Raw genomic sequence first — 25,720 nt, 5'->3', positions numbered from 1 at the left:
AAAATTTTAGTGACCAAACAATGTTGCTCCCACCTCCTGCTTCTAGCTACAGATTTCCTTCTCAGTGGGGAAAAAAATGCTTTGAGCCTTCGCTTCCCCACTGGGATTAACACTTTTCTGAGTTGGTCCAACTAAGGACTCTGTTTTCTGAACTGAGAGCCGCAGAGCTGAAGATCAACTACGTGTCTGCTGACCACTTGGAGGAAATCAGGCAAATGTGTCAGGAGCCAACCAAAATCTTCATCTTTTTGTCCCAGTACATCTCACTTCTGGGAATCTAGCTTTAGGAGAAAAAATAGAAAATATAGGGGGGAAAGAAAACCAACACATAAAGATATTTATTGCAGCTCTATTTATAGCTAAAATAAAATGCATATATTAGAAACAGATATTCAACAAGAAAATACCATGCAGCCATTTGGAAAAAAAAAAAAAAAAGCATTCTACATCAACACTGAAAACGAGAGAAAAAAGTAGGATAAAAGTTAAATGTACATTTACAATTTTGTAAAGAAAAGTGCCCATGAGAAAAGCTTATTTTCTCCTTTTTCTCAAATTTCCCCTTTAGAATTTCTTTCAAAGCCACCAACCAAGTGTTGCAGTCCTAAGCCTCTCCAAAGTCTAAGGTAGGGAAGAAACCTTGCCGTTGGCCGGGACTTGCTTGACACTTAGGAGACAGAAACACCACACGGAACGCCAAGGTCTTCGAGCTGAGAGGTGTCAGGAAGATCCCGTTCCTATGTGGGTTCAGATGCCGGTTTTTAGATGGTGGAGACTGGCAACTAGGGACTCAGACAAAGAATCGTGAGGATGAAGGGGACATTGTATATGAATGGACTCTTCAATGCATAAGGCATGGTCCACTGGCAAGACAGTTCTGAGGAGGGGCCGCGCAGCGAGAGGAAATCAGACTCGGGGTTTCACGGAAGCCCAGTGGCATCCCCAAGTGGCTGTCTTGACTCTTAACTGCACTCCCAGAGGCCCCCGTGCCCTGCTGGCCAGGGGCAAAGAAGGATCTACCTTCAGGTGAGCTGAAACAGGCTGACTTCCTGCAGACTCCCCCCACTTCCGCCTGCTTTACAGAACTACCCAGAACAATCCCAGCCCCTCGGCCTTGCCCTGTCACTGTCTGCAAACATCTCTCGATTCTTTTTTAGGCCAAATGCCTCAGTCCATTCCAGGGTCCCCTGCACGGTCCAGATTGTCTACCTCCCAGAAACCCCCTAGGGAAAGGAACAGTGCCCGTAACCAAAAGCCCTCTGCTCGTCTGACCCAGGCACTGGCATGAGCCCCCCCCCCTCGCGGCTCCAGCCTGAAAATTCCTACCCCTCAGCCCAGGACAGAATTTGCTCCTCCAGCGACCTCATCTCACTACGTAACTTACGTTTGAACTTCGAGTTGACCAAACTGTCCTTTTTTTCACCCAGTCTTACCGCCCCTATTTAATACTCACACAGGTGATGTTTTCAAGGGAGAAACTGCATTGTCTGGACCCAATGCCAGTCCCTCCCCACTTGGGCACTTGACCCTTCTGGGAAGGCTGTGAACAGTCATGTCAGGGGGAAGGAGACGCAAGACAAAAGGACATTATTACGGTGCTTTTTCCGTTTTTCTTTTTGCACAAAAACAGTCCATTTATTCAAGTGTTCTCCAGCACAAGGACATTAGAAAGAGCTTTATTATATTCTTCTGGGCACAAAAAAAATGTGATGAAGGCGGAACCGACAGACTTTCTACATCTGCTGTACGCATTGACCTCTTTAATTATTTCATAAACAGCTATGTCACGAGCATCACTTACACAGAGATACAACAGAACACCGGGGGACGGGGCTGGGGACCCACTCGGGGAGGGGCCCCCCCCTCCCACGCCCCTCCTTGGATGTCCCAGAACCAGACTGTGAAATGTACATTATTATTGTCAATAAATAGAGAAGCAACCCTAAAAAAAAAAAAAATACAGTGGTGAAAGGATGCTGGAACCAGGAAAACAAACAAAGGAAAAAAAAAAAAAAAACCCAACCCCAAAGGAGGGAAAAAAAAAAAAAAAGGAAAAAAGAGGAACTGAAGAGAAAGGCTGGGGGAGGGAAGGGGCGGGGGGAGGAAGTCCTGCATTTAGCTGCGTGGAATGTGGAGTAAAAGCGCTCTGCCGGACGGGGTCAAAGCGAACTCGTCTGTAACAGTAAAAGGTATTACCAAACCAGCTACAGAGTTTATTCTTCAGTATGAATACATGATTTCCCACAAATAAGTAAGCACCCCCTACTTCAATGCCTCAGCTAAAACACATGAAATCGCTCATTTAGTTTTCAAGTACAAAGTTAAAATGCCTTTTTAATAATAATATATCAGAGTAAAATAATAGTCTCTTTTAAACTCCACTACAAGAAAACAAAACAAACAGTCATTGTCCAGACAGCAGACTTAATTTAACAATATATATTTTTAATAAAATGTTTTAGCACCTTGTTGAGTCACCTCCTCCCTCTGCGTATTCTAAGAAATTTCGGCATTTTGGTTGGTGGTTGAATTCTGGATGCTATGCAACCGAATTGGTCTGGGAAGTGAAATGGGACTGGTGTGAGGCTTTCGATTCCCTGCTCAGGTCCTCAGGCGCGGGGAGCTGGAGGCTGTGGGGCTGGGGTAGGGGGCCTGGGGGGAGCCGCCCGCCCTCCCGTGGCCCTCGGGTGGAGCAGATTGGGGGTGGTTTCCAGTTACCAGAGTTCCAGGAGTCCGTGGGCCTCCGTTCAGGCAATTCAGCCAGTCACAACTAGCAAAGGGAACCTTGCGTCCTTGTCCTTGTTGCTTTAGGTCCACCTGTCTATCCCGCCCCAGAAGATCCCCTGCCTAGGGTCCTCAATGAGCGAGCGGTCACCAAGCAAAGGCCCGCCTCAGCCAGGTCTCTGAGACACACGGGGACAGGAGGGACTGGCCTCACTTCCCAAAGACACCCAGGCTTTCCTTTACCAAAATGTAAAGATTCGAGAGCTTCTGCTAGAACCGTGGAGTCTATCCTTGCCATTAATCTCCCCCTCTCTCCTCCCGGATCCTGCAAACATGTGTCATTAATCCCTGCGTCAGCAGGGTCATGCCGGGCGGCCGTGCTAGCTCCGGGACAGGCCTCCACAACACCCCTCCATCCTGCACTGGAGGAAAGCCTTCAGCTCTCCTGCCAAGGACAACTCTGGTGTCACCTCTAATCACAAGCACTGGGAGCAACCGGCCTAGACAACACCCAAAGACAAATTCAGATCCCTCACCTCCTGGGATCAGAATGGGGCCTGGCTAGAAACTGATCTTGCCAGAATCTTCGGTCTGCTTTTCCCCTGACCAAAGGAAACAGCCAGTCCTCTCCAGATCACAGTGCCAGGCGAGGCCCCAAGGCCCTAATCCACAGCTCGAGGGGGCTCCTGCAAGTTTCCTAAAAACGACTCCTCCGAAAGCCACAGCGATCTCTGGCCAAGCAGAACAGCAACAGGAATTCAAACCCTCCTCCAAGATCGACTTTATGTATACTTAAATCATCAAACATGGGAAGACTCCGGATGGCAGTTTTCCTGGAGAACACACTTCCCAGATGGCTCCACGGAAATACTCCTTCCCTGGCTCCTAAGACAGACCTTCCTGTGTCGGAGATGGTGCGTATTCCCATCTAGGATTTCCCAGAACCACCAGCGAAGCGGGAAGGAAGGGGAGCCGGCCCTCACAATACCAGTTCAGTGTCCAGCAGCCTTCCCTGCTGCCCGGTCTGCCTGTCCCAATCCACACCCTAGCGACTCACCAAGACTCCCACGGGCATCTCCACCAGTCAACCACTCCCAGGCCTGTCTCAAAAGCTAAGAGGTCCTGGATGCTCTTTGGGGAAGTTTGCTTTCTAGAAGAATGTTCAATAGCAGGAAGGTTCTGGGGTCTAGAGAGAAAAACAGTAACACACTCATGGCATCATCTGCTGACAGCAAGAACCCTCTCCCCACCCAGTCCTCACCTGCTGCTCCCCCAGCCTACTGTTCTCCAGCCAGTCCCACGGGGAAGGGGCTTAGCACCAGCCGGCTTGAAGCCCGGCCCACAGGGCTCAGCCGCCGCCTACGGGAGACTCACTTCCTCCTCAGACAGGCGACCGACGGCTCTGTGACCCTGGCACAAGCCCCCGGCGACCTCCCCCAAAAGCCACCGATCTCTTTGGCACCACCTTCTACTTGGCACCTGAAACGAATTGGGAGGCATCATCCTTGGTCCCTAGAAGCCCTGGTTTCCAGGGATAAATTTTATAAGAAAAATCCCACTGGTGAACATACTCCAGAATTTTCCCTAGGCCTTCTTGGTTTCTTCTTCTCCACACCTCTACCCTCAGCTTCACCCACAGCAAGTGTAAAGAGCCCCTCCTTAATCCTCACACAACCCTGCCTCGCCAAAGCCCAGCCCTCCTTTAGAAGGTGACCAGATCCTTGTCCCCAGAAACGCCCCACCCAGGGCTAAAGCAGACCGTTGCAAGCATTGGGCATGGTCAGGCTGGCACATTCCCAAGGTCCCCTGCACCCTCCCAAGTTCTACTGGGGGACCAAGCCCCTGGGGTGGGCTGGAAGAAAAGCTGGTGATTGTTAACTGTCATCTGGCCCATTCTGGGGCCTAGTCAGGTTGCTGAACCAGGATACTTAAGTCCTCTTAAGTATCAGCCACAACATCCAAGCCTCCCCCGAGCAAGCTGGCTAGCCCACACTAAGCCCTCAGACCCGCCTTCTCCACGGCTACCACACCAACCCCCTGGGAGGAGCCTGGGCCACGGGGAAAGGCAAACTCCTTCATGTAAGCAGTGGACAAAAGGCCTAGGATGGCCAGGAGAGCTGGAAAGTCTGTTTGCAGAGGCAGGCCCGTGAAGAGCCGGTCCTGACACTGGGGGCTGCGAAGACCTTAGCGTTGGCCAGTGGGGGAGGGAGCACCTTGGACTGCCTGAGGCAGCCCCTCCTCCCCACAGCCCTCCTGGAGTGGTGCTGGTGGACCCAGGCCAGGAAGATGGAGCCCGGCTGGAGAAGGAGGGGACAGGGCGAGCACCACGGGTTAGGTACAGGGGTTCCAACAAGGGAGGGGCAGAGGTACCCCCCTCCTAGCTGCTCCAGCCCCAAGGGGGCCCACCATCGCCACATGCCGTCATGTCACAGAGCTGGCAGGAAGCCGACTGGGTGTGATCTTAAAAACCAATTTGACAAGGAAACGCGTGGCTTGAAGCCCAGGACCAAGCACCTCTAAAGGGCCGCGAGACTGTGGCCACCAGCTGTGAGCTTACTCCTGAGCAATGAGCGAGGGATTCAAAGCCTTGGTTTAGTTTTGTCACCAATTACTAATTTACTTTATTCAAAAGATGAGTTTCACTGTCCCATTTTTTTTTTTTTTTTTTTTTTGTCCAATGGAAGCCCCCTGGCCGAGACAGACCTGGATGTCAATTTTATTTTAGTTGGGGGAGAATAGGTAGGGGGAGTCGAGGGCTGACTTGACTGGTGCCTAGAGTTGCAGGTCAGTATCACAGGTTGCTAACAGAAGAATCTTTTGACATCACCAGGGGCAAAAGAGATAGAATGCTACCTGCTAGAGGAGAGCACCTGCGGGAATAAAACCTCCTCCTTTTCCTGCCTTCAGCACCTAGCAACTTCTGGGATTGACAGTCTACCTGCAATCAGGGCAACAGAGGTAAAGAGCTGCAGGGCCGACGCCACAAAGTCCTGAATTCTGGGGAGAAGAGCGCTGAGAGCCCCCTGGCTGTGTGTGTGTGTGTGTGTGTGTGTGTGTGTGTGCGCGCGCGCCCATTCTGCATCGGTAGGAATCTGTTCCTGTGTATGCGTGTGGGACTGATTGACTGGTGTGGGGCTTATGTCTGCAGTGCGACCCGAGGCTCAACACTCTGAGCCCCCTCGCCCCGCTCCCCACTACATAATATTTCTTATACATGACCCTATCTATGTATTTATATAGCGCCTATCACCGTAGGCCCTATCTTTCTAGGGATGCGAACTTGGGACCATGTGCTTGACAGCACACCTCCCAGCCCTGCCAGTCCCAGGAGGTGCCAACCCCCCTCCCATTATAAAATATATATCTCTATATGCCACATATCTACACCCCATCTATCCAGGCAAGCATCTGCCCATTGGGCCCTCACCCTGGAGCCCCCAATGCTGGCCCTGCCTACCGCCAACGCCAGGCTGCCTGCCTCGGTAGGAGGTGGAACCAAGTGTCCGTGCACTTGGGACTCCAGGTGCCGCCGGCTCCAGCTAAGAGCGCAGCTATCATCAGACCAAGTACTAGAAAAGAAATACACACCACTCCAATCATACACACGAGGAGAGAGATGGCCCGGTCCCCCCTCCAGCCCTGACACGCGTGACTCAGAGGAGGGGAAGTAGAAGAGAAGACGGACGCGCCCGGAAGGCCGGCCTCAGGGACTCCCCTGGCCGCCCAGCTGTCGCTGCGCCCAGTGGCCCACCTGGCCCGAGGGGTGGGGAGCCAGGGCACCAGGGCCACCGCTACCTTAGAAGCACCCTGCTCCCCGCACCTTGGTTTGAAACCGTAAGGGAGGGGGGTTGGGTTTTTGTTTTCTTAAAGAAAAATCTGAAAACAAACATAATTATAACCAGAACCATAAGAATAATTATAACAAAAGGTGTCATCAGCCTCCCAGTATAAAACTGCAGCCTTTGGAGATGACCAAAAACATCACATTCCAGGGGCCGGAAGCCGCCTTGTGCAGAGGGTGGATGGTGAGGGCCTCATAAAAGAACACACAAAAGGCGACTTAGACAGGAAAGCACCAGTACGTTTTGTATGTTTTTTTATTTGCTCCAGGTGGGGTTTTAACGGTCACTTGCCCACACTCTGGATTATTTCTGATCCCACCACAAGGAGCCCTCAAATCGGCTAATGTGAGAAATTGGGAATGAAGACCCCTTATCCTGCCATCTTGCCGAGGGAGTCTCCTTTTTGAAAAAAAATCAAAAGGTTATTGCGTGAGCCTGGATGAATCCCTCTCTCAGCTCTCCACGGTCCGACCCACCTCATCTCACCCCCGTTTTTTGGCAGGGAGAAGCAGGAGAACAAGGGTCCCGGATTCTCCCCCTTCGCCTTGTTAAATACCCAGGGGAAAGCCCGCCATGGCAACAATTCACCTTCAAGCTGCCTCCCTTCTCCATCCTTGGTTAAAACCCTTTGCACATAAGGCAACATGGAAGCTGATGTTTTTACTCATCTCGCTGTTTTAAAGCACCATTATGAAGTCGGGTTGTACAGTAGTTAACAGTACCTTTTATATATATATCTCATATCTATCATATATATATAAACTGTAAACAAGAGGTAACAGCGGCTTCTAGAAACTGATTTTCTTCAAGGTTTCCTGTGTGGTAGGCACCTGAAATACTGTATAAAAGGGTCTTGTGTGTTCTGTCTCCCTGTTGCTAGTTGGGCTCTGTTCTGCATGACCAGGAATGGTGCTGGCAAGACAGCTCAGTGGCTGGGAGGGAATTCTGCCACTGAGTGTCACTATTTTCTCTCCCCTGCTTGTGCTCCTATCTGATCAGGCTAGAGACAACAAAAAAAAAAAAAAAAAAAAAAAAAAAAAAAGATATATAGTAAAAAAAAAAAAAAAAAATCCAATATATAGATTTCTATAGAATTTCCTTTTTTCCTTTTCTCCCAACCTTCCTCTGCAAGGTATTGTTACTATTTCTTTTCACTGAGTTTTGCTGCAATAAATCCTCTTGTTTCAGTCACAGCAAGAAACAAAAACCCAAACAAACAGAAAACCCCTCTGAAAAGAGTAGAAAACAAAAGGTTTGACCAAAAAAAAAGGGGGGGTGGGGTAGGGGGGGAGCTTGGTTTTGTTTTTAAATAGGACTGAAGATTAACATTGAAAAATCAGGAGATGATGTCCAACCCTTTGTGCAAGGCAAAGCCCTCCGGTACTTCCGCCTCTGGTTTTTGTTTTAAATTCCTTTTTCTCTTCTGGGTGCTGATACTCCTCTCCATCCTCATGTTGTTGGTGTTTTGTGTTTTTGTTTTGTTTGTTTAACTTTGTGTCACTACCTCAGTTTGCCCTCATGTCCCTTACACACAAGCAAAATATTCCTTCAGCGGAGCGAAGAGGTGGCGGATGACCGGTACGCTCCACGACCGGCCCAGCAGTCTCTGCCTCGCCAAGCGGCTCATGTTGGAGACGTCGGTATAGTGGACAGGGAAGCCAAACACCCTGGGGAGAAAAGGCAGAAAGGGCGGGGGTGAGCGCGGGAGGGGGCGATCCGGCGGTGTCCTCCGTCCTGTAGCGCCAACCACGACTCAGGCAACCTGCCACTTGCTGTGGGTCGGAAGGGAAGGAAGCCAAGCACCGCCCGGGAGTGGCCACACGATAGAAACAAAGTTAGCACTGCTGAAAGACACCTCCGGGGCGTGCTGGGCCAGAGACGGGATGCAACGTGTACCTGAAACCTGTCGGTAATAAACACGCATCCCTAGGACCTCGCCCGCAAGAGCGAGACCTCAACAAAGGAGCAGGACTCTGGCCGGACGGGAGCTGCTCCAAGCTTCTGTTTGCTCTGGTCACGTGTGTCAAAGGGTCGCTTTGGCTAAACTGCAGTCACACGAGGGACCGGGAGGCCGTCTAGCCCGTGAGTCTGGTTTGCACCCAGTCAGGGAGTGAGGCTGCGCGGCCCACCTGGTCCCTTGCGCTGTCCTGGTTTGCAAAGTCCCCCGAAATGAGCAGCATGAGTGGAGGGAGCTCCTGGACCTGCACTGTTTCCACGGAGCTTAGCGGGACCCCTGGGAGCCACGGCCCCCTGAACCTACTCCTAGACTCCTCTGCCCCTGGGCCCGGCCTTACAACACACAGGAGTGTCCCCCACCTCTCGGAACCTGCCTTGTTGGGAAATGCTGGGGGAGACCCGCTGCTCACACGGTATCTGTGGAAGCTACAGGGTCGGCCGGAAGGGGCAGCGATCCCTCCCTCACAGGCAGCAACCACCACGCGCCACACGCCCCAGGACACCAGCACGTGGTACTACCTTTCCATTTCAGTGCACCATAAGATGTCCTCTTTCTCATTCATGAAGACGGGGAAATGCTGGTCTTTGCCCTGCTTTATGGAGTTCGACCTAGTAGTAATGGTCCTCACTTTGCTGAACTAGAAGACGAGGAGAGGAAAAGAGCAATGAGCACTCATTCACTGGCCATGCGTCTAATACGCGCACCAGGCACTTGCCAGGACGGGTGACTCAAGCACGGACAATGCCTGGTCTGTGCAGGTGGCCGGGGTAAGGCTCCAGCACAAGCCTCTGCAGACACCACTGCCCTGCTCTTCTTCCCACTCTGAGGTCACCCGGCCATCCTTAGTCCAGTCTCGCTGGCCAAGGACTTGAGAGGGAGCAGCTCGAGCCGCTGAGCTTCCTAAGTCTTCTAAGAATGAGTTCTTTGCACAGGTGTAGTGACTTGCAGGCAAACGGATGCCAAATTACTCAGGGGCTCCTGACAGACACCTTGGGGGCACCTGCAGTCCTGGATGCTGGCACCTATGTTCATGAAACCTGACGCCTGGTACACTCACTCCGGGGGATTTTTCCAGAGAGAAATGCGGCTTCCACATCACAGGAGAATGCGCCGTCCTGAAGGCTCGTGCAATAGGTCCTGGCCAAAAAATTTAAGAGCCCTAGCAGATCCAGGGACTGGCAAAGACTTCTTAAGTGTCTGCTTCTCACAGGACCAGCGGGCGACGCTCAGCGAGGATGGGCTGAAGACCGGGAAGGATTTCTGATCTCTCTCCGTGCCCTCCAGGCTCTCCCCTGGGCCCTCCCCTCTGGCCGACTGGGTGCATGACCCCATGCCACCTCCTAAACTGTGTTCTCCACACCACTGCGGACACTGCCCTGGAGAACACTCGGGCTCATCCTGCGCTCTCTGCCCTTCTCCCTACCCCCCTGCGGAGGGCTCTGGCGCCAGGGCTAACCTTGGCTATTCTGCCGTGCTCCAGACACTCCTGCAGCTCCAGCTTATCATTCACAGTGGATGCCAACGGCCTAGGAGGCAGAAAGAGAAGGTAACGACAGAGACCAGAAGACCAGCAGGGATGCGGCCAGCAGCACCAGCCCAGCAGCCACGACTCACACGGAACGGTAGAAAAGGACCGTCGTCACCCACACGCATCGTAACCCCCTTCAAACTCCCCCAGAACATATGCACACACACTGCAGCCATCCACGGACAGGACTGGTGGACCCAGGACTGCGTGCAAAGCAGGCTTGGTAGACCCAAGCGTTCATCCTTAAACGTAAATTCCACAGTGGTCTCAATCTACAAATAAGCAGATAACACCCGCCCACAAGAAGGAAAACTCAAATGACTTTTATGCCAGTCATCTTAAAATATACTGAGTTCTAAAAGTCTCTGTCACAGGGGCGCCTGGAGGGCTCAGTCGGTTAAGTGTCAGACCTCAGCTCGGGTGATGATCTCAGGGTCCTGGGATCGAGTCCCGCTTCGGGAGTCGGCACTGAGTGGGGCCGTCTGCTTGTCCCTTGCCCTCTGCCCCTTCCCCCCCACCCATGGGCTCTCTATTAAACAAACAAACAAATAAATAACATCTTTGGGGGCGCCTGGGTGGCACAGCGGTTAAGCGTCTGCCTTCGACTCAGGGCGTGATCCCAGCGTTATGGGATCGAGCCCCACATCAGGCTCTTCTGCTATGAGCCTGCTTCTTCCTCTCCCATTCCCCCTGCTTGTGTTCCCTCTCTCGCTGGCTGTCTCTATCTCGGTTGAATAAAAAATCTTTAAAAAATAAATAAATAAATAAATAAATATCTTTTAAAAAAAGTATCCATGACAAAGCAAGCTTTGAGGGTGATCAAATGTTCTGATTCTTGACTGTGGTGATGGCTGCACAGGTGTGTATAATGGATAACATTCATCCCAGCGCGGACCTTAACCGTGCAGTGAGAAAGGCTTTAACGTCTGCACAGTCCACAGAAGACTACAATTCTGTGACACTGAACGTGTCACTTCTTAGAGAGTGGAGCAGATGACTGAACATCACCTTTGGCTCTGACCTTTCCTGACATTTCACATAGCAGTCTACCTTCTCAGCGTGGGACCCACAGGGACCCACGGCCCAAGTGCAGACCTCCGGCCTCCGCCGTGTTTATGCACACACCCCCCACGTGGTACCCCTGCTCCACCTCGAAGCTCAGAGCTCTAGAATCTTAGAGTTGGAAGACGCAGGTGAGAACAATCCCATAAGACCAAGGAGACACTGAGTTCATGGCTCCTATGGCATACTGGACTACATAACCCAGTCTACTCTTCCAGGACACAGGTAGGGCTGGGGAACGTAGGAGGTGGGACTCAATGGTTTACAGGTCAGCTATCCCCCGGACAGGTCTCCTTCCCATCAATAAGCCCTCACAAAAGCCAGCAGCTTTGTAAAGTGGATATGAGACTGGGGATGTTCCTACAACTTCATGCTAACGGACGAGAGGGAGAGAAAACTGAAGCCAGGTTAGATAATGTGAACAATTTATAGATACGGCAAGGTTGACAATCCAATCTTAGAACATTCTGGAAACAATTTTCCTGCATAACAGATATCCAGATTGGGTGGATCTCACTCTGCTCTTGAACTGCTGACTCTCAACCAGAATTCCTTTCTCCTCATCGGCCTTTTTATAATCCAACTAGCACACTGAAGAAGTTATCTTCATTCCTGGACGTTAACATCTCTACCTGTGTAACCTCAATGAAGAACAGCCTCCCAACAACGGACCTGAAGCCACAAGTGTGTGGCTCATAAGCAAAGCAGGACTGTCTAAGCCGCACGGAGCAGGTGTGGCCCAGCTGTGGGCACCGCTCTTCTGCACCCCACCTCCACCCTCCACAGCCCCCCCTCTGGAGACTGAGGACAAGCCGACTCTCGATACGTCACCAATGCACGAGAACCAACGATGTGACTCAGCAGCATGGGGACTCTCCTATTCCAACCGCTAGCTGTTGGTTTCTCAGGTATTTTCTATACCCGGACTCCCCTTCTCCCCCAAGGAGAAGGAAGCAGAGAAGAACACGGTAGAGCAGCAAGCTAGTCCGCAGGGGAGGGTGCCCAAGAGGGCCCACTCGGTGACCTCCTCCTCCTTGGGCCGAGCTGCCTACAGACACCAACCCGCTGCCACCCCAGGCCCAGGCACTCTCACCAACCTGTTCATACCAGGAAGGTTTCCCCAGAAGTAGCGGGCCCTGTGCGCAGCTGACACTTCTTTGGCATCAATCATCACAGGGTTGGACTATAAAACAGGAGAAAGAGTAAAGATGAGCGAGAGAGGAATAGCGGATGGGGCCAGGAAATTTTGCTAGTTTAGAGCCTTACAGCCTCAAAGGCGCTTGCTTACTCCTCTCTCAGGAAGCCACGCAGTAGGACAGCCTGAAGCCTCCAGGAAAAGCCAGAATGGAACCCAGCCACATTCCACATGCTCTCATTAGAACATTCTAGACCTCTGCAGTCTAACTGCACATTCTGTGACGATGGACATGTTTTCTGTCTGCACTGGTCAACGGAGTAGCTGCAGGTGGCTAATGAGTACTTGAAATGAGGCTCGAGTGACTGAGGAATTTTAATGTTAAATTCCACATGTGGCTGAGGACTACCCTAACCAGTCTACACAGTTCTAGCTCACCCAGAGGCTCTGAGTGACAAAGTTCTAATGAGTGTGGACGTGTTCACTGGATGTCCAGGTTATGAACCAAAGAGACACTTGCTCGCACTTAAGAACACCAGCTCGAGGTGTACCGACCCCAAGACTCTGGAGCACAGGCTCGAGCTCCCAGACTGCCCACCCCGAGAACGCCTCTGGCCACAGAGACCCCCTGTGCATGGCTCCAACCCAGCTCAGCGCGGACATGGGACCCACGTTATGGGGAACCCATGTTTTTTACTTCCCAGGTGACACAGAGCATCTGTCATGGTGCCAGGGAGTGTGGGCAAGCCATTCTGGTCGGGGAAAATTGATGTGGCCACCTCAAAGGTCCCCCCAGGGAAACACCACTCAGAACCCCACACTCTAGGAGCCTGGCACCCCACCCTACTAGGAACAGTCAAGTCCTTCAAGCCCTGAGGCCCACACCCACACACTACGTCTTAGAGTCAGACCACAGGTTCTTTCCAGAGTAGGCCTCTACCAGTGTTTCCTCCCTAATTAGGAAGCCTTGGAGCTTCCTGAATAGGCCCCTCGCAAAGCAGAAGTCACCAGTCCCCAGCTCCACAATGCAGATGAGACAGGGATAAAGCAGCAGTCCAAGGTAGAAGCCATTAGTGAGCTGGCCAAACCAAGGTTGCTGGCTATACCTCGAGAAATCGCGAGATGTCCCTCTTGTCACTAACGCCCATGGCCACCACATTCTCAAAGAGCCAGAAGAAGGGGCGGTCATCTCCCTCCTTGGGCCGCGCATCATGCAGGAGGCGGTAGAACTCAAAGAAGAGCCGGCCAGTGCCCTCTGAGAGGTCGGAAGAGAAAGCCATCAGCTGGGGCTGTCTGCACGAGACAGTGGTGTGGCTCGGGCACAGGGAGGGCAAGGGAGGACAGGGTCATCGGGAGTAGCTGTCCCAGGGCAGAAATGTCCAAGTAGGAAACCTACGTGCGGAAGCACCAGCTCAGAAAGGGGAGGGGTGAGCACAGCACCTACCGTAGAGTCCTTTACGGGCAGGGTTGACGATGGAGAGATCATTGCAAGGACTGCCCCCAATCACCAGATCGAATGGGCCCCACTCCTGGATCTAGGAGGATAAAGGTAATGGGATGGCCTGATGTCCGGGCAACAGAGGCAGAAGGGAAGTAGGAAATTATCTGTGGACTTGGCAAAAAAAGTACTTTGGCACCAGAGCGAGGAGACCTAGCTGCTTGGGATGCTTACTATATACATTCATAGGTACATACAGACAGACAGACAGACACACACACACACACCCACCCCATCACCACCACCACGGGCAAGTCACTGAGGCTCTCTGAGCTTAGGTTCCTAAACAAAGTGAAGGGATCCAATCGGATCATCTCCAAGGCCAGCAGGGAAACAGTGTGCTCCCACCAGGAAAAGCAGCCACTTAGAGGGAAGGTGGTCCAGGCTGGGCAGCTGACTGCAAAGACACTTTGCGCTCTGCACACTTGGAGCAGGGTGTCTGGGCCATCTGAACGCCCTCTAAACGCCCTCGGGGATCCCTGAGGGCCTGCAGTTTCAGGGGTAGACAGTTAACTGGAAAAGCAAAAGGTCACCCAAGCACCACCACCCCCCCGAAATGGAGGCTGGTAAAGATGTTGCCAAAAGTATTGGGAGAACGGGAACCAAAACACTCTGCTACAAAGGCCTGAGGCTAGCCAGGGGGCAGCCGGAGCCTAAAAGGGCCAGCTCGCGGTTCCCGCTGGAATCTGCCCATTTTCCTCTCCAGACAAGGAGGAACATGGCAGATGACAAGAGACTGGGGGAAAGGAGAAAGGAAAAGAGCAAAGGAGCAAAATGCAAGGCAGTTGGCACCGCCCCCAGAAGCAAAGCGCAAGGGACACAGAGAAGGTGGGATGGGTCCCACTACACTGACATACATGCTTCTGCGTGACGCTGCGGACGTCCCCGACGTACATGATCTTCCCCTGGTGCCGCACCATGCCCACCGTGATGGAGTCCTCGCACACCTCAGAGGCGATGTAGCGGTCCACCTGAATTCCCAAGTCCTTCAGCACCAGAAGCCCTGTGCCAGCCAGCGAAAGGCACGGTCATTGGGGCTCCTTCCCAGCACCCTGGTCTTTGCAGGGGGCTCTCCAGCCAGCAGGACACATGAGTCAGTAACAGGCAGGAGCCCTACCCTGCCCAGTAAGCTGCAGGATCCTTCTGGATCCTATTTTATGCCTACTTTGATCTACTTAGAAGGCCATCAAGACCAGACAATAGGTGGTTTACAGAACCAGAGAGAACAGCAGGTGACTTTTTGGGTGGCCTCTTCTTTGCTGTTCCTACATCCTGCATAGACTGCTCCTTCCACACCCCTGGCCCATGGCCTCCTGCTGCAATTCTACCCGTCCTCCCAGGACTCAACAGAAACGCCACCTGCTCCATAAAGGTTTCATCAACAGCCCCCTACACGGCATCCTGCAACCCCCTGGAAGCAACCCCGTCCTCTGTAAGCCCCCGGCACGCTGCATCTCTCTCCAACTCCTCGGAACAGCGGGTATGCCTAATTCAGCCCTTCTCTTAGGTGCCAAATGCTCTTCAGGGCAGAGAAGAGCTCATCCATGTTTCCTCCTGAGCAAACTACACTCGCTTCCTTACTATGATCCCTTCACAAATGTTTGCTGGATTGAGGGCAAGGAAACAATGAGAATAGACCCCGAGAGCCTCCGGAGAAACAGGGAGCAGCAGCACCATTTCCCCTGCCCCCCCAGACCCCCCCCCCCCGACAGGGTTTTACAGCCTCTTGGGGTGTGGTATGGTTCAAGAGGGCTTCAAGGTTCTGGCCTGGGAAACCAAGACTGTAATATAACTTCCCTAGGTTTACAGAATATCAACACTGAGCTGAGACTAGAACAGAAACATCTGGCCTGGGATGCCACCCCGCCCCAGCCCTCTGACAGCCCATCTCCCTCCGGCCACAGGAAGACACCCGTTCTGAGGAGGGTTATTCCTTTCTTAAGAACACGGAGAAGCCGTCGGCCTGGGGGTATGGGGGGGTATGTGTCAGCAGCACCTATTGGGAGGGCTCTTGGGCAAGGTCAAGAACCACATGAAACAAACGTGGTGTCCCAGCTCTCTCTACAAGAGAGAAGTTTACGTATGTAATGATGCGTGTATACGGATGCTTGTCACAGCGTTGCTTGGAACAGAGAAAAAAACACTCAACAACCCAACAGCGGGTTAGTTACATAAATCATGGTACTTTCACCCAATGGAATCCTATGCAGCGCTTACAAATAAAGGACGCAGTTCCATGTTAACATGAAAAAGCGGTCATGATAGCAAATGAAAAGGCGAGTTACAACACAGTGTGCATTTAACTATCCTCTCGTTTTATTTTTCTACATGTATGATTCTAGAAACACACATACATATACGCACGGAAAAAAAATAGAAAAGGATATACACCAAAATGCTAATTATAGGATTACGGATGACTTAACTATTCTTTAGACTCTCTTGTTGATCTTTTTTTTTTTTTACCGTGACTTACGGTCATCGTATGACAGAACACTGCCTATGTGTTCGTTCTGGTCGCCGAGTCTGTCCTTTGAGGCTTTGTGAAAATCTTCAATAACCTCTAACAATCCCCCTGTCCTCTGCTGGAGCACCCCCCCCCCACGGAGACACGTGCCCCGCCCCAGACATGGCGGTTGACCACGGATTTTACTTCTTAAACAAGTTTCCTCGGCAGGGTGCTACGTTAATGGCTCTCATGTTAACTATCGTTTTGTTTTGCCAACGTGAAACACATGTGGTCCCTCACGCGGACCTCCCCCGCCCCGGAACAGGGACCACAGCTCCTCGTGGGGCTCGGGGCCACACGCTCACCTGTAGCAATGCCGTCAAATAGAGACAGCACCCGGATGGGCTTCCTCTTCTCGGCTGGGACAGGTGGGTACACCTTCGGAGGGTCCTAGGCAGCGAGCACAAGAGGCTAGGTGAGCGCCTGCGAAGATTCTGCAGATGGCCCCTCCTGGCCCGCTAGGACCGCTCTGGCTTGGGAATCCGCTCCCCGCTCCCCCCACCCACGCCGCCCCGTGAACCTGCACCCTCACAGGCGGCTCAGGCCCCTCTGCCGTGGCCCAGGCCCTCCTGCTTGGCTGTGCCTGCCCTAGGGCTCTGGCGGGGCGGGGGTGAAGAGAGGCGGCCCAGGCCCAGCACTCACAAATTCCTGGTCGTGGTTGTTGGCAAAGAACATCTGGAGCCGCGAGGGCCAGTCGTCCCGCCGCCGCAGTAGCCCATAGGTGCCCTTGTGCCCGCACATGTAGCAGTTCCAGGGGTCCTCCTTGATGGCTGCCTGGGCAGCCCCCGGCCCCACCAAGAGGTCCCCCGAGGGAGCCGGGCTGGGAGAGGGGCTGGGCCGGGGCGGGGGGGGGGTAGGGCCTCACCTGCAGCAGTTGTTGTTCCCGCACATGAGCACCTCGCGTCCCCCGCAGCAGATGGTGCAGTAGGACTGGTAGCCGTCATCGTCGTACTGGTACGCACACTCCAGGAAGCAGTTCTAGAGGGCGGGGCGGCGGGTCAGAGGCCCCGGGGCAGCACCCCACATGGCCAGGGCAAAGGCAGGCTTTGCGCCCGGCCTCTGGGCCCTCCCCTGGGAAGCATAACCCATCCCTGCAGATGTGAGCCTGCTGCCCACTGAGCCACACGCGTGGGTGGTGGCCAGCAGATGTCCCAACCCACAGTAGTGTGAGGACTCGGGAAGCCCCAGAGTGAGGCCTGGGAGGGAGCTGTACCCCATTGTCCCTTGCTGCAGCTCTGGGCTTTCCTCCTGGGCCCCCAAGGATGCACCAGCCCACCCGCCAGTCAGCCCGTTCTCCCCCGCCCCACCCCACACCAGGAATTGTGACACTGTGAGCCCACATCTGTAGACCAGAATGGGCTTTCGAGGAAAACGGAATCTTTCTGGGGAGGACAAATAACAGCCAGTCAAACACTTTGAAGCCCAAGGGCACATTTTATCAGGACTCTGCGTCCAGAGCGAACTGCGGTGTACCCACGGCAGCTACTCCAGGCGCCTTCAGGCCCCTGGGGTGAAGGTGCAGAGCACCGGGGGCTGTGTCGCTGCAGCGGGTGCCCCTACCTTACAGTTTTGGCACATTCCTCCAACGAAGAGAGGGTGTTCCAGGGTGACATTGAGGCTCCCACAAGAGATGCAAATGTCTGGAAAGCAGGGAGAGTAGAGAAAGCAGAGTGAATGTCTCCAAAGGGCCCCTTCCCACCTCGGGGTCAAAGCGCAGCTCTAGAAAAGCAGCAGCCCTAGAAGGAGGCAGACGGGAGTCTGGGAGGGTGCCCCATGGAACAGGGGGGCATCATGGCCCCAATCTCGATGCCCATTCAGCTCTCAGAGGGGCAATGCCACCCATCGAGGAAAGGCATAATTCAAAGACAGGAACCTGCCTATGAGAAGAGGGCCTGGACCCTGGGTGACTCAGGAGATAGTCCCTGGGCAGTCCTTAAGTCTTAGGCTCCTGCCCCCATCGTTGCTGGCCCTGAGATGCTCTAACGACCACTGGATGAGAGCAGGTGAGGAAAGGTAAAAGGCCAAAGGTCACAAGTTCAAGCAAATCCAAGAAAGGCCACCCTTTACTGACCCACTGGGAGTGTCCCAAACCCTAATGACCAGCGCAGGCCACTGATAGGAAGTAGATAGTAGCACGGAAGACGGCTGTGTGGGTGAAGCAGGGTGGGGGTGGGGGGATGGGCAGGACAGACGCCTTCACTGGGTACGGACGTCCCAGGACATTCAAACCTACGTGCCTAGGCTACTCTGCACCAGGCCCCAGGCTAGAGGCCAAGCCCTCCTGCCCATCCTGGGGGCAACAGACTACGGACTTCCCAGGGAATCAACGGCCGTCGGGACTCACCCTCGATGTTCCGGCACTTCTGCCGCACCTCGTACACCAGCCGCTCTGCGGAGGGGAGGAGAGCCCAGCATCAGAGGGGGCCGTGAGGGCCACACCCGCGCCTCTGAACGCCAGCCTCGCCGTGCCACTCTCTCCAGAGCCAGGCCAACTACCTCTTGTGCGTTCGTCAATTATCTCCTTGACCTTAGGCTTCTCCGTTGTGCTCTTTCGGGGCTTTTTGGCGGGTGGGGGTGGTGCATAGGCAGCTGCCTCGGGTTCGACCCACATGTCTGTGTAAACTTCTTTGTAGGGGTTCTTCTCTTCTGGATGGGGAAAGCAGGTGACGAGATCGCGGTTACTACCGACAAGCAATGCCAGCTCCCTCTCCTCCTCTATTCTGCCTCCAAAGGGGTGCGGCCTGGTCCCCAACTTGTTCTAGCTCCCAGCTCTCCAGTGCCAGCAAGCCAACGGGAGGAGCTTATCCTGAGTCCCACAGCAGCCCTGCCCCTATCATGACCCCAGGGAAAGGGAGACCGTGGCTACTCCCCTTGGGCCTCTCAACCAAAGAGCTGGCAGCTCTCCCTAAGCAGGGCCTTCCCAGCCCTGGCATGGAGCTGCCCGGCTGGCAGGGGTCCCAGAAGGCTGGCCTGGGCACCTGCATTTACCTTCAGGTGGCTCCAGGCCCTTGGGGCCAGAGGGCTGGAACCCTCCGAGAGCCCATTCGATCATCTGTTTGTTCTGCACCTCCACGGCCTTGGCAGTGTCGCTCTCATCGCTGTCATGGCATGCCGGGAACAGTTTCCCTGCACGGCTACTGGCCACCTAGAGGGCAACACATAGAGGGGAGGGTGTCAAAACAGGCTGGAGGACAGCAAGGGTGGCCTGAGGTGAGAGCTGGAAGAAGGGGCATGGGAGGGTCACAGGAGAGTGTCAGAGGAGAGGAGGGCAGAAAGGGGTAATGGGGGGGGTGATGGGGGACAAAAGGGAATCCCGGGGGCCTTGCAGGTGGGCCCTCTGCCTAACCTCTGCACTTCAGCTTCTAGACCAACTAGGAGTCCCTGCTGTCTAAGCCCCTTCTGCACGGAGGGGCACTCACCTGCAGGACTTCGTAGATGGCTTTGCGGTACATGGGCTGCTTGTTGTAGGTAGCCTGGTGGAAAGCGCTGCAGAAGGAGCTCAGCGGCATCAGCTTCTCAACACACACCTGGAGGAACCACCAACACCCTCGTTTTCTCCTCCTGACACACCCGGCAAGCCCCCACCACATGCCTGGCAATGGGCAGGGACTGGGGCACTGACACTCAGCCTCCGCCCTTGAGAGGACCAGATGGACTGATAAATAATTCCATGATGCTCAAAGGAGGAGTCCAACCCCAATGTGGGGGAGGACCCGAATGCAAGCAGGAAAGGAGTTCTGGAGAAAGGGTCCCAATGGTCAAGAGCTTGGCAGGTGCCCCAGTTCTCTGAGCTCCCCCAAGGCAGCCCACTTTTCTCTAGGGCATCTTCCAGTCCCACGTGGAGAGCAGGGGCGAGCAGAACTCGCTTCTTCCACCCCAGGTCTGGCCTGAGCCCCCAGCCCCAAACCACAGGCCCTGGGACCAAGACCCGTTCCTCCCCAAGGCTACCACCAAACCCCAGGACTTACCACCGAGAACTTGCCGTCTCCAAACCACATGACCCAGCGGGTGCCTTCAGCTGCTCGGCTCCGGCCCGTCATCCACCAAGATACAATGCGGCCTGGCCACCAGGAGAAGCCCCGAAGTTTCCCCCACACCAGCTCCCCAATGCCAAAGCCCCGGCCGTCCTGGAGCCCCAAGGAGCAGAAGTCATTACGTGGTGGTCACGAGGCCCTGCCACCCTGATCCCCCCATGGCAACCCCAGCCCTGGGCATCTGAGGGTCAGGACAGCCAGGAGGGAGCTCCATCTGAACCGACCAAGACAGAGCAAGACTGGGGAGACGAAGAGGCCTGGGGTCAGGTGGAGAGAGGAGAGCAGGACGGGAAGAGCTGGCAGTGGAAGGACCCAGGAAAGAGCTGGACGAGGCAGATGAAGAAGCGAGCCGCTCACCTCGTACTCCGGCTCATCGTCAGCTGCTTTGGTGGTGTTCTTGTCCCCAGCGTCTGCCCCCACGGGCTCAGGTGTGGTGGCCACGGTGGGGGATGCGGGGTCGGTGGGCTGCTGCACTGCAGGAGGGCTGACCTCCTCCACCTTCTGCGACTCGCCAGACCCCTGGTTTTCTTCCACAGCATTCATTACTGCAATCACCTTGGCTTTCTTCTCAGCCTGGAGAAACAATGAACAGAAGTTACCTTGACCTCTCCAGGTATTAGCAAGGCCACTTGATACTTGGGGTGGGGGGAGGCTCCTCTCAATCTCTTTGTGGTCTGGAGACAGTGACAGAAGGTAAAGGATGGAGTTCTTTGATCATCAACTCCATTGGCTTGCCGTGGAAAATGGGCAAATCTGAAGTTGGTCGGTGAACTCAAATCATTTGGCTGGTGTCCAACCTTCTCTTGTTGCGCCTCTCACGAAATCTTCCTCCATCGGTTAGCCTCCATCAGTTGCCCACCCTCTGACACGGAAAGATGAATTCCATTCAAACAGTAATTGTGCACCGTAGCATAGGCACAGACCTTGGCTCCGTCCTCTCCTATCTTACTTGCCAATCACGAATTGGATCCTCTCGTCCTTTTCACAATTTTCCTGGGCAATCAACCCCTTCTATTTCTGGTCTTGGCTTCCAGACCACAAATCCAGTTTAGTCGTGATGTCTACAGATGATGAAATCACTGCTCTGTGTGTCCCCCTCTGCTCAAACACCACAGCAAGCCCCGTTAAGAGCTTGCCTGCTCCCACACCATTCTGGAATCTTAGGTTCTATCAAATGTAGGTTATCAGATTCACCCATTCTTTCTACACACACAACTTTCAGATCCATCAATACATTTATTCTTTCAACAACGGTTTACTGAGAACACACTACAGGCCACACATCCTCTCTGCCACCCTACTGATAAATTACCAATCCAAATCCAATCATGCTCCCATTTGGACAGCCTCCATCCTTTCACTGTCTCGTGCTTATCTTCCCAAAACCTGCTCCAGGCTTCCCACCACCCTACAGAAGAGAATGAAATCCTTGATCTTTAGCTCTGAGAACCATTCAACTAATCTCACCCCAGTGACTGAATCTGAGGGACCCCGTGAACTCAAACTTTAAGGCTCTGCACCTGTTTCCACCACATTCCGTGAAAACCCTCCCACTTTCCACGTGCCTTTCAACACGCAGCTTTCCCAGAGAGTGTAGGGCTGGGAAGGCAAAGCCCACCCTCAAGGCTAAACAAGAACATCAGAAAGGAACTCAGAGTGGAAGAGCTCCAAGCGAAAAGTCAGACCATCTACATTCCCGTCTTCGCCTTGCAACTCACTGAACAGCCCATTCTGGAGCAGTCCGCTCTCTTCCAAGTCACTCCAACCTAAAAGGATTTCCATTAAATGTTTCTGACCAGTTTAAGAATCAGATATATGTAAGTATCAAGAATGCCAAAGACTCTCCAAAGTCCCCCCAGACTCCCAGATCGCAGAGCCCCAGGTTAAGAACTTTACGGTAAGCTCAAACATCTACTGTGCTGTAGATTCATTTTGTTTCAATCTCAAGTCTTTGCCTCCAGGCCGCCAACCAAACTTGCTTCTGGTGGAGTCCTTGAACACTGAGGATGGAAATCCTAGTTCTTTCCCTGACTCAACAAATTCTAAGATGGGATCATGCATCCTTTGCCCCCAGCCCACAAACAGCTGGAAAACTGAGCCGGAGGGAAGCCAGCAGTGGGAGAATGCAGAGCAACTGCTCTTCCCTCCCAAGCCCCCTCTCTCACCTGCTGGGACTTTGCCCTCCCCTTCCTACTATCAATTATCTACCACCCCCTCCCCCATAAGAAGATGCACTTAGGTGTGCACTCAACCCCATCCTCTTCTAGAATCAGCTGTGGCAGCACTACTGAAGCCCCAGATCCGCTGAGAAACACCACAGAACACCTTGAAACACCACACCTCCTTGAAACTCAGGCATGGAGGACGGATCTAGACCAGGGTGCTGCCATGCAGACCCCAAGACTCTGCTTCAGGGGTGATGAGGCCCCTCGGCCAGAACAAGGTGCAGGTGGCAGAGGGCGGGAGGGGCCTTCTGAGGAAAGGTGAAGTCACCTGCACAGCAAGCAGCAGTGGGCGGGTGCCGGGCTAGAAGGTCTAGAAGGGAGTCGTGCCTGATGCCACCCTCCTCACTCCCCCACAGCCCCTTTGTCTCTTTTCCCAACCCCTCCACAGCAAGTTCCTGAACATTTTTCTTCCCCCACAACGTCCTCCAGCTTGTCAGATGCTGCTGCTGATGGCTGTTAAGCGCCCCCAACCCACTAGGTGCAGGAGAACACGCACCCAGCAGGGCTTTGGCAGGCGGAGGAGGAGGAGGAAGAAGGGGGCCTCCGTCGGGACAAGGCCAGCAGGGGTGGGGGAAGGAGGAAGGGGGTGGGTTAGCAGCAGGAGGCATGAGGAAAGGGGAAGAAGTGGCAGAGACGGTGGCTGGATGGGGGAGGGGCCTCATTAGAATAGTCTGCCTAGGGCAGTGTGGGAATGCCTTTTTTCCACGCTCACTCCAACCCTCCTCCCCCGGCAAACAATGGGAGAAAGAAGGGTTAACTCAGGGCTTTGGCATTTGGGCTAAAGGCTCCTACCCCCAGTTCACAAGGTCCCACTCCAGAGCGGCCCAGAGATGGGGCAGGACCAGGGAGACACCACACCACCCCCCCACTACCGTGGCTCAAGGAAGCCACTTCATCTGGAGTTTGTCCAGCCTGGAAAGCTACTGGTAACTCCACTCTAGTAGAGGCAAGGCCTCCCCGACCAGTCCCATCTTCCTGGGCAGCTGTCCCGCCTCCGCCTTCCTCTGCGGCTCGGGCTGCTTCCCGTTCCAAAGGTCAGAGGTCTGGGCGCCCATGCGGACTCCCCGCTGGTTCAGCGGGTCCCAGGATGTCCCAGGCACCTCTCCCATCACAGGCCGGCGTCAGGCTGCTCCCCACGGCACCCGCTGGTATGCCACAGCCCCTGTCAGGGTCACGCTGCTCCCTCCCACCCAGCACCACGTCTCTCTGCGGGCCTGCCCACTGGCTCCCAGGGAAACGCACGAGAGGAAAATGTCCCTCCCAAGAGGCCACAAAGTTGGCACGGCCCAAGGACAGTATGGTCCACCAGCCAGGAGCGCAGGTCGGCAAGGAAATGCCAACAGCCCATCAGCCAGCCAGCTCAGCAGAGGAGCTGCTCGCTGCCCAACGCCTGGTCTCCCAGCGGCCCTGCGCCAGGGCCTGCCCCCCAGCCTTCACAGACTCCTGCCCCAGGCTCACACGCTGGGGCTACTCTTCTGGCCTCTCCACCACCGCCAGGTCCCACCTGAGCGCTGGGAGGAGTGGGGCTTGGGGCTCCTGAGGAGGGAGTGGGTGGGACAGCACTAACTCAGCATCTCCAGAACTCAGGCCAGGCAGAGCAGCCAGCTCCTGCGGGCCAGGGAGGCAGACTTTGACTCTTCTCAAATCCAGAGGGCTGCAGCGGCCCAGAGGTCCTCCCACCGGCCCCTGCCGCCTCCCCGCCCCCAGTCTCCCCAGGGCTCCGTCCAGGAACCTACCCATAAGGCCAGGTGCAGCCCCTCTGTGGTCCGGCTCAGGTGTGAGCCCCGGCCCTGAAGCTCTGTAAGNGGGAGGGGGGAATGTGGGGGGGAGGGCTTGAACATTTTCTTTGTCTAGAACTCCAGGTCACGTGGGCCCCGCTGGAGTGCCTGGTTGGCTGCAAGCGGGCCGGGGGAGGGGGCCGGCTCTCAGACGCTGGCAGTGGGCCAGCCCCTCTTCTCCCGTCCGAGGGGCGCGGGCCGCCGCTGGGGCCTGGGGGCGCGGCTGGGCCTCCGCCCGTTCCCAGGACCCCGCCCCGTCCGTGCTGGAGGCGGCGCCGCCCCCTCCTCCGGGCTGGCCCTTCCGCCCCCTCTCCCCAACTCTGCGAGAGCTCCGAGGGACGCCGGGGAGCCCACGGAGGCAGGGAAGGGGACCGGGAGGGAAGGGGCTGCTCTGCAGGGCGGAGGTAAGCCGGGAGCGCGGAGAGAGCCAGGAGCGCCGGCAAAAGAAGAGAGGAGGTTGCGGACAGCCTGGGAGAGCCAGGAGAAAGTTGTTAAAAGTCAGTCTCTCGGAAGCACAACCAAAAAAAAAAAAAAAAAAAAAAAAAAAAAAAAAAAAAAAAAGCTTACAGATGAGCGTAGAGGCCCAGGAAACTGTAGGGAAAACTCAAAGCACACAGAGGCGGACAGAAGGCGCCTGCAGAAATTGGGAGCGCTCCATTAAAAGAATGCTGGGGACAGGGCTCTCCTCTTCATACTACAGGTGGATAGAGAGGGGTCCCTTAAAAGCGTGGCTTGCGTTCAGGCTTTGAAAACCTCTTCCTGGCCAAGTCCCTGGATCCCCTAGGTCATTCAGGGTCTGCGTTGAATGTCCCACTTTCCTGCGTGCAAGGTGGTGGTGGGGAGGCCACCCTCTAGTTTAAAAGTTCAGCAATTTCTCACTTCTGGGCACAACCACCTGCAGCTCTAGGAGGCTCTCCATTCCTCTCCCGGAGCCTCCAGGTGCAGCCTCAACCAATGCAAGCCCCCTCCTCCCGAGCAGAGGCCCCTCCCCCCACAGAGACAGACAGACAGACACACACACAGTCTCCACCCACATCAGATAAAGAAGCAGACCCTCTTGGCCCTCCTGCCTTCAAGGAGTTGACAGATTCAACCAGACTTGGAGAGATAGGAAAAGGTCATTGAAAAACACCTGTGAAGATAACTGTACCACAAACACCAAGCCCCACCGACCTGGTTGGCTTCAAAGCCAACAAAAAAAATGGCTAGTAGGAGTGATAAATGAGGTTAAGGAGGGCAGTGCAGAGCAGAGATGAATCAGATTTGGAATGAGGTAAGATAGGACATAAAGACATGTAAGGCTGAGATGGGAGTAAAATCTTTGCCCACCTCCACCTGCCACCTCCCAATACAACTAAGGCTAAAGGGTGCAGAGAAAGAGGTCAATGGATACATCCTATAGCGGTGAAGGATAACGGCAGACTTCCT

At 54.4% G+C, this 25,720-nt stretch overlaps 1 protein-coding gene across 1 annotated transcript in view; it reads right to left on the bottom strand.

Annotated features, from left to right (window-relative positions):
* Window positions 1-1,599: 1,599 nt before the first annotated feature.
* The window catches only part of DNMT3A (DNA methyltransferase 3 alpha), a gene marked incomplete at its 5' end in the record, with an annotated part of 75,710 nt that continues 51,589 nt past the window's right edge, over window positions 1,600-25,720 (bottom strand). Inside the window, 17 exons of the mRNA XM_034657303.1 lie at window positions 1,600-8,233; window positions 9,042-9,160; window positions 9,980-10,049; window positions 12,211-12,296; window positions 13,355-13,503; window positions 13,693-13,783; window positions 14,604-14,749; window positions 16,561-16,645; window positions 16,898-17,078; window positions 17,118-17,233; window positions 17,816-17,895; window positions 18,600-18,644; window positions 18,752-18,901; window positions 19,244-19,400; window positions 19,675-19,782; window positions 20,224-20,382; window positions 20,647-20,862. Of these exons, the coding sequence (XP_034513194.1) occupies window positions 8,092-8,233; window positions 9,042-9,160; window positions 9,980-10,049; window positions 12,211-12,296; window positions 13,355-13,503; window positions 13,693-13,783; window positions 14,604-14,749; window positions 16,561-16,645; window positions 16,898-17,078; window positions 17,118-17,233; window positions 17,816-17,895; window positions 18,600-18,644; window positions 18,752-18,901; window positions 19,244-19,400; window positions 19,675-19,782; window positions 20,224-20,382; window positions 20,647-20,862 (2,100 nt within the window). The remainder of the gene's footprint in view (window positions 8,234-9,041; window positions 9,161-9,979; window positions 10,050-12,210; window positions 12,297-13,354; window positions 13,504-13,692; window positions 13,784-14,603; window positions 14,750-16,560; window positions 16,646-16,897; window positions 17,079-17,117; window positions 17,234-17,815; window positions 17,896-18,599; window positions 18,645-18,751; window positions 18,902-19,243; window positions 19,401-19,674; window positions 19,783-20,223; window positions 20,383-20,646; window positions 20,863-25,720) is intronic.

Source organism: Ailuropoda melanoleuca, chromosome 4, assembly GCF_002007445.2.
Source record: "Ailuropoda melanoleuca isolate Jingjing chromosome 4, ASM200744v2, whole genome shotgun sequence".
NCBI classification, from domain to species: domain Eukaryota; kingdom Metazoa; phylum Chordata; class Mammalia; order Carnivora; family Ursidae; genus Ailuropoda; species Ailuropoda melanoleuca.
Note: the sequence above shows the minus strand (reverse complement) of the source record. Positions and strands in the feature narration are given on the sequence as shown.